At 39.9% G+C, this 8,066-nt stretch overlaps 1 protein-coding gene across 2 annotated transcripts in view; it reads right to left on the reverse strand.

The window, feature by feature from the left end:
* Nucleotides 1–8,066, reverse strand: part of camk1b (calcium/calmodulin-dependent protein kinase Ib) — a 33,294-nt gene that overhangs the window by 8,158 nt on the left and 17,070 nt on the right. For both annotated transcript variants that reach the window (XM_031842771.1, XM_031842816.1), the window contains 2 exons: nucleotides 3,891–4,022; nucleotides 58–132 (listed from right to left, as the gene is read on the reverse strand). In XM_031842771.1, the coding sequence (XP_031698631.1) occupies nucleotides 58–132; nucleotides 3,891–4,022 (207 nt within the window). The remainder of the gene's footprint in view (nucleotides 1–57; nucleotides 133–3,890; nucleotides 4,023–8,066) is intronic.

Here is an 8,066-nt window from a genome sequence, read left to right on the forward strand (position 1 = left end):
CACACACACACACACACACACACACACACACACACACACACACACACGAATACTCACAGTTGCATGACCAGGTAGAGGTGTGATTTACTTTCAAATATCTCTTCCAGAGATACGATGTTGGTGTGTTTAAGCCTGTGAAGAAGGAGAGAGGAGAACTCTTTTTCATTTAGCCATTAGTATTTGACAAGATCTCACAGTCAGTGTAAGTATCCACCACAGAGTTGCATCCAACAGTCACATGTGCTACACTGTGTGGTGGCATTCAGCTCCCTAATTGGCTTAACTTTGTACTCTGCTGCCCCTTGAGACCTGCCGGTGCGGTGACAGGGATGAAAAGATGAATCACACAAGATCAAGATTGGTATGACAACGGTATATATCATACCTGTGTTACACTCAGCGGCCACTTTATTAGGTACACCTTACAATCTAATGCAAATCCCTACAACTAATCTGTTATAAATTCTACCTTTGTAAACTAGGGGTGATGCAAGTGTCTTTTTGCACCATAAAACAACAATTTTAGGATATAAGACGGTGTTGTGTCTGTTTAAACCTTTATTTTTCCTTTTATATAATATATGTATTTAATGGTTGTTTCACCTTCCACCATAATAATTGTAGGGTTGGGTTTTAAACCTTACTACTTTTTCTGGTATAAACCGAAGTGTTCATAATGTTGTTTACATAATCTTCCACCAGGTACTTCCTGTCAATATTTTGCCATTCCTACTTCGAGAAATGTATTTCATTGTTGCTTGTGTTTAGTGTGGCTTGTTTAGTTAAAAACATGTTCTTATTTCCAAAAGTAAGGCACAGTATGGTGACAAATATTTTGTTATCATGCCAGAACTCAGGTATCATATCAGCATTAGTATTAGAAAGTGTCAGATGATCTTGTTATATTTATTTGTGTGCAACCCTTTCGTTTAATTGACCTCAGTATTTGGACTATGAATGCGTGCTTGAAGGTAGAAGGACAAAGACAACACAAAGCCATGTGCCTGAGCTGTACCAGAGATAACTGTGTACAGTATGAGTCAGCATGAGCTCATGCTGGATTACGGCAACGACTCTCATCCAGATTGTAACAGTACATGGACACCCTCATTTATCTGCTTAGCTCAGTGTGGAAGGAGAGATGGACCCAGTGAAGGATGAATGATGGATTAAACGGACACATGCAAATCGTGTGAGCTCAAGCATGCACTTTTACACATAATTACAGAAGGTCAAAAACATGCAAAAAAGATGCATTTCATTTGAAGTTCTGTGCAAGTGTGTTTGTGATGAACTCATGGCGGACACAGTGGCCATGGTGATTGTCAGAGAGAAATGTCTATTGAGAGCTGGTGAGTCATCTCAACATAGAAGTCGGCGAATTAGAGGACAGAGTTACCAGCTCTGCAGTAATGACTGCATCAGACATCTGGGTGAAATTGGCAGATCTACTGATTCTTTAATCCATATTCTGTTGAGTTTCTCAAATAATTACAGCGTTTATTAATGTAAGTAATCACAGCCCGAGGTCCTTTGGAATTACATTAATTCTTCTTTTAGTGTTTTTGCACACAATTGTTAGGAGTCCAACATTAATTGAAATCGACCAACTTGACATTTCATGTTAAAAAGTCTTCATAGTAGCAACTTCACACCAACTCTTCTGGCACGGCTACAAATGGGTTAGCAGCATGCGATTAGTCACTGTATTTGCACATGTCTGTGTTTGAGTAAATATTTGGTCTGGATAAAAGGGGGAGAGGATGAAGAGCCAGCTAACCAATTTGAGGATACCATACGGCCACATTAGCAGTATATCAAACTACTGTTAGGCTTCTAACAAATAGTGATCAGAACAGAGATGAGTTGACTGAGTGTATCCAACACAAACTGGGCTATTAGACACTAAACTGACAATAAATTAACGTATTTTCATATTCAAATCAAAACACTGTGACAAGTGCTTTACACAGGTTGTAAACATTAAGTTTAACAACAATAAATTACAGCGACAGACAACAGGAGCCCTTGAGGAAAAATCAAGATGACGGATTTGGCTCATCGCAGGAAGGAAGAGCGGATATAGTGTAGGCCGTATAATGTTCTGCTACCCTTTCAGTCTCAGGCATGTTTATTACAGAAGAACATGTTTAGGTGCCAACTGTCTCCTGTGGTCAAAAGCAAGAGAGCAGGTTTACGTCACTGTAAACCTTCAGTGTTGTGGGGAGGAATAAAAAAGTAGACAGTGTCGTTATATGGGACAATTGTACATTGTTGACACAAAAGTGGGATTTTATTTTTAACAATTACGCAGGTACACAATCAATTTAATGTTATCAATACTGATTGTTAGTTCGGCTTGGCTGTTTCCCCCCCAACATTTGGCTGTGATTACACCTTTAACTGGACTGAATAATCCAAAAGGAGGAAATGTATCTGTTGATTTCCTGCAATCCAAAGGAAATGTTAATATATAAAACTATTTTTACTTATAAATACACCTTCAAAGCATCAGAAAATATCTGGTTCTTAACTCCGAAACGCTGCTGGAAATAAGACGGATGAGAGTGGTGAGAGCGACTCCAAACATTAACGTTGTGAACCGTAAAAAAAGCAAAACAATGGTCTGAAAGATTACAGAGCTGAGGGTGACTTCAGCGTCGGTTGATGAATCTCTGTAGGTTTATCACTATGAGCTACGCCTCTCACATTAAGTGTAGTCATTTGATCCACTGTTAATATGAAAATATGGATTAATGAAGCTTTAAGGAAATACAACTCTGTCAGACCCTGTCCACATGCTCTGTGTACCGAGGGGGGTTTGAGGATGACGTGTTAAAATTACCAAGGAAACCTTTGTACGAGTCTACACAAACTTCAGACAAAGCAAACGAACAATGATTTTTGTCGAAAGGGTAACTAACCCCCACCTCTGTCATTCCTTCAGCCTCACCTCAGGACGGATCATAGCTGTATATTGGCTAGAGTTGTGTCTCCTGTAACCCAGGCAACAAGAGCTCTAAAAATAACTTGGGACACAACGTAGATCAGTCATTTTCACCGTGGTCTGTAATTCCCCACATCTGAAGAAAGTACGTTTGAACAGCTCCACAAGTACAAGGAGTGTTATTGTCACTTGGAGGTTAAATGCTATTGTGTTTAATGCAACGATGGTCACAGCAAACTACACGTACACAAACCATTGCAGTGTTCTTTTCTTTTTTCCCCAGAAGCTGCAGGTCAGGTTAATTCCAATGGATGTATAAAAATAACTGGATACAGTATTTTTGGGCCCAATGGCATCAAATGATTTCCCCGAAAATTGTAATCTACAGTTTGGCCACTATGTAAACTTTGCTTCAAATCCCAGCGCTTTTCTGGGGGCTTGGTTAATCCACAGAACAGGTTTCACAGGAACTATTTCTTCAGTAGAAACTAGTTCCAATGAAAACACTTCACAGTGAGGCGAGTTTCTTTCCTACCTGAATAACCAGGAAATTGTTTCCTGAAATACAAGTTGGTCGTGAATTTTCTATCAGCTGGTTAGATGAGTTTGAGTGAACTGGCCCTTTCCTCACTGAATATATGAATCCAGACATATGGATCCGTCTTAAAAGCTCAATATGATGCATATTAGGTGCAGTATATATCATATACGACATATATGGTATCTAGTAATGTGATACAACTTACATGATGCAGTAATAGAGATACAGTGAGGAAAAAAGTACCACTTTTGTCGCTAGTATTTCGGATGCAGGCTAATGCTGCACATCGGCAAACATGTAAAGGTTTGTGATTACAATACATACTGGCTTAAAAACACATGTTTATTTTATATGGCGTTGTACTTCATTGTTTTTTTTCGATTACTAAAGAAATACACTTACTTGTGCAGGACTGCAATCTCATTCTCAATGCTGTTTTCTTTGCCCTCCAAAGCTTTCTTGGGGATACACTTGATAGCCACCAATCTCTGGGTCCTCTTCTCCTCAGCCAGGACCACCTCAGAGAAAGCTCCCCTGAAACACAAACACACAGGTCAGTCCGTCAGCCCTCAGTCCATTTATCTTTGTGTGCAGAGCTCTTCACATGCATCTGTGACATTGTGGAGAAAAAAAAAAAAGAAACTCCTGCTTTGATGTTAAATCGGCCAAACTTTCGTGATAACTTGGCTACTTACATCTATGTGCTTGTAGAAATTCTAGCCTGCTGATGCCAGATTGTGTTTATTTCTAAATTCAGCCTCCTCCTAAAGTCTTTGGGTTGCTGCTGAGTCAAGTTTTGGAGAAGGGACAAATTGGCGAGATGAATTCGAAGCACCAATATCAAATGCCGAGGTTTATCTTTTTAATTTTTTTATATTGGCCTAAAACTGTTTTTAATGTAAAGTTCCACTCATGTGCTGCCAATACTGACAGCCACATTATCATTTGTGGAACACACTGTATGGTGACTGGCCTCTCTTTGTCTTTCTCTCTGCCCTGACACCATTTACAATAAACAATTACATTTCTTCCTCCTTTTCTCTCCACGTGTCTCTCTGCCAACTAAAATAAACAATGGAAAACAAGTTAAGCAACGCAACTGCATTTTGTTTTTGCATTTTCCCATGACCCATTCAACAGTAGAGGCAGACACGTCTTAAAACCTCTTGCGTTTTTGGACGAGGTCCAGAGATTTTATTACTCAAGACCGAAACCTCTATAATAACTACGTGGAATCCCAGACCACAATTACAGGTTTTTAATGAATTTCCCACCAACACGATTAGTAACATAACTGCAAGGAGACATGGTGCAGGAAGGGAAAGAGTCTACTGACATGAATACTGAATCAGTCAAGTGTGAGCAAAGTGTGAAAGAAATGCTGCTGTTGAAGGTAAAAGCAGCATAAGAGGTTACAGTACTCATTGACAGTGTAAGTTTCATATGGTCTTATCTTTTGTGTTTTTGTGTGACGAACATATTTCTCCATGCAGTTCTTTTATGGTAAATAAAGTCTACAGTTGGAGTTATGTATGAAGTCGCCGGAGGATTAAGCTAAAAAGTGTCTACGGTAACACACACACAAACAAGACCATATGGTGACTTCACACCACGGATCGATTGTAGGGACGGGAAAGATTCTCATGTGTACGACTTGTAAGCGTTCACTTCACCAGACAACTCAGGACTGTTGTATGCTTGCAGTAGAGGCAAAATCTATTTGAGTTGATTAATTCACAGTTATGCTTTGTGATATGAATGTACTGCTGTGTGTATTTATAGAACTGAGGCATTGTTACAACCCCGGCTGTCACAAAATGTACTTAACTGCAGCAGGTTAAAACTCTTTGTCTCTATTTAACGACTCAATAGATGGCAGGAATGTCACGCAGTAACAAAGACCATTCAAACCACATCTGGATGAAAGTGTTTGCAATTTCACAGGGAAGTTTGCACATCAGATCTTACTCATGCTTCCTCTTATGTTTTCCTACCACGCTGTCATTCACTTTTCATCAGCCCATGGTGAACAAATGTTTGTTTTAGATAAATATTGGCAGAGTCAGCATCTTAAAAACATGTCCCCGTCTGTGTGGTAGGAAGGTTGAAGAAAAGCTAAAAGTCATGCAGATCTCTTGCATCACTTATGGGAATCATACAACGACAAGACAACCTTACACCACTATAGCAGCAGATGTACTTTTGCAAACTGCTAAATGTAAAAAACATCCTGCATTTACCTCATTAAAGCAAAACTGTATGTGTTTGTGTGTGTGGGGGGGGGGGGGTGAATGTCAGCTATCTTACAGTATCTCCTCAGCCACATATAGCTGTATGTGTGGGCAGAGACGAACCATAATCATCCAGTCACTAGGTTTGTAGATACTTTATCAGCGTGGCCAACAAGGAAGAACTGCATGGTTTCATGCCACAGAGATCAGCAAAGAAAGTGCATGACCTACAGAGCACAACTCCTCTACAAACACCACCCTTAATCTTCAGTGTAAAGCCACTGCTGTCCAGAAAAAATATCATGCTTAAACATTTATAAGAAACACTGAACTGTACTTTAATGATTTTCGTTCCCTCACGACTCAACCTTACAGGTGCTTCACACAATATGAACAAACCTGAATACTGCACCCTGATTGCTGTTTTGATCCACAGTGAGTTTGACTGCTTATATACAAATCACATTTGTTCTACAACCGTGTTTTTCAGCTCATAACTGGAAATTGTATTTTTTCCTCGGGCAGACCCTCTGGGTGTTTTAACAGGAAATGAAGTGTGTATTTTTGGAAAGTGCACCAAGCACACAGCATGCAATTTATGACTTGCTAATGATAATGTCGGTGCTGCTGTATTTCCATTGGCTTCATGACCAAACAATTAAGGTGGATTTGGTGATTCCATTTTTAATGTGGGTACATCTAGGCTTCTAATCTAGAACAGTTTAGCGAGTACATGGTCTAAGAAATGACAAGAGAAATACAGAATCTGCACTCACAGATAAGGGGTCATCTTCTTTATTGTGGGAAAAAAACGTACGTGTTTTAGCTTAAACAAGGGGTCCCAACCCAATGAGGTACACTAGTTAAACGAGTAGTAAAAATTACAACTAGTACGTAAAAAACTACTACTAGTTAATTGCATCTTTCTTACAGTACTCAAGAAATAGATTTAATCTCTGGTTCCTTCACATACTTTATCCAGAGTGATCTACATAAAACTTCTCGGGTGATATTAACCTCAAAAGCTCAAAGCTAACAGAACACCGAACCCCTTTGCTGATCAAAGTAACAACAACAGTATCTTGGGAGCAAAGCCTTGTGTTCACATTTCAACAAGAACGTTAAACTGTCACGGAAAGGCCATTAGCTTTGGCATAAATCCAGCTGTGTGGAGGAGGTTGTCAGTGCTGCAAATTCCTCTGTATCATCTGGAGGATTTAGTTGACATTCTCCATGCTCCCACCGAGAGCCTCTGGGGAAGTGTCAAACAGTGGTTCACAAAAACATTGGGAAAATCTGAGAACACTAATGTGTTTTTGACTATGGATAGTTCCACTGTCCACTTCTTGCAAGCAAACTCCTTCCAGTGGCACATAGTTATCTTGTGAGGTAATGAGACACCGCAACACGTTTCTCTTTTTAATTATTCCCCTAATTACTGTCAGTGACACAATGACCCTAGTTCCGCTGGACTTCAGACAAAGCCTGTCAGTCAGAAACAAAAGTATTTAACCCTTGACTTCCTGTCATCAAATGGCACGGCACATTGTTTTCATGGAGTCCCAATAAATACTTCCTTCTTTCTGAATGTCAGTGACCTGCAGGGTAACATTGTCATTGTGTTGAGCAACAGTCTCTAACACAACACCATTTCAAAACAGGGGAATTCTGTACATTGTAGACTATGCAGTACACTCCATAAAACAAGGCCCTGTTGCCTATGATGATGTTCATTCTGTGCGTGATAGCAATAATTATATTAAGCAATTGGCTGGCAGTGATCTGCTTAGTTCTACTGCCAATGTCACTTTCTAAAACGACAGCTTACTATTGTGATGAGAAAGAGGAGGGAGAATATAATCATGCTCAATTTTAAGTTTGATAGAAAAACACTACTGAAGACAATGCTTCCACACGCTTCCCTTCTCTCATCTGCCCACTCATCCTTTCAACAGACTATATTGTGGAGAGCCACAACATTACTACAATAAGGATTGAACGATAGATGATGCCTGTGTCCAGCTGTGGAACAGAGGTTAGTTGATTAGGGCAAAAATGACCTTCTAGTGGAGAAAACAAAAAAACAACCCTGCCCCTTACACAGTGCAGGCCCAGAAAATATGAAGAGCATGATTATGATGAATATTTGATGGATGCTAAGTAGTGTGGTGAGTTTGCTGCGAGCTTAATCCTAGCGAAGGCTTCAACTGGATTAAGAGGTAAACAACTGTTTGCCGAGCTGTTCCTGTTCCTTGCAGGACATTCTTATCTCCACCATGGGACATGTGTCCAGGAAAAGGACACACACACACACACACACACACACACACACACACACACACACACA

Source organism: Anarrhichthys ocellatus, unplaced genomic scaffold (genome assembly GCF_004355925.1).
Source record: "Anarrhichthys ocellatus isolate YVR2014 unplaced genomic scaffold, GSC_Weel_1.0 scaffold1, whole genome shotgun sequence".
Classification (NCBI taxonomy): Eukaryota; Metazoa; Chordata; class Actinopteri; order Perciformes; family Anarhichadidae; genus Anarrhichthys; species Anarrhichthys ocellatus.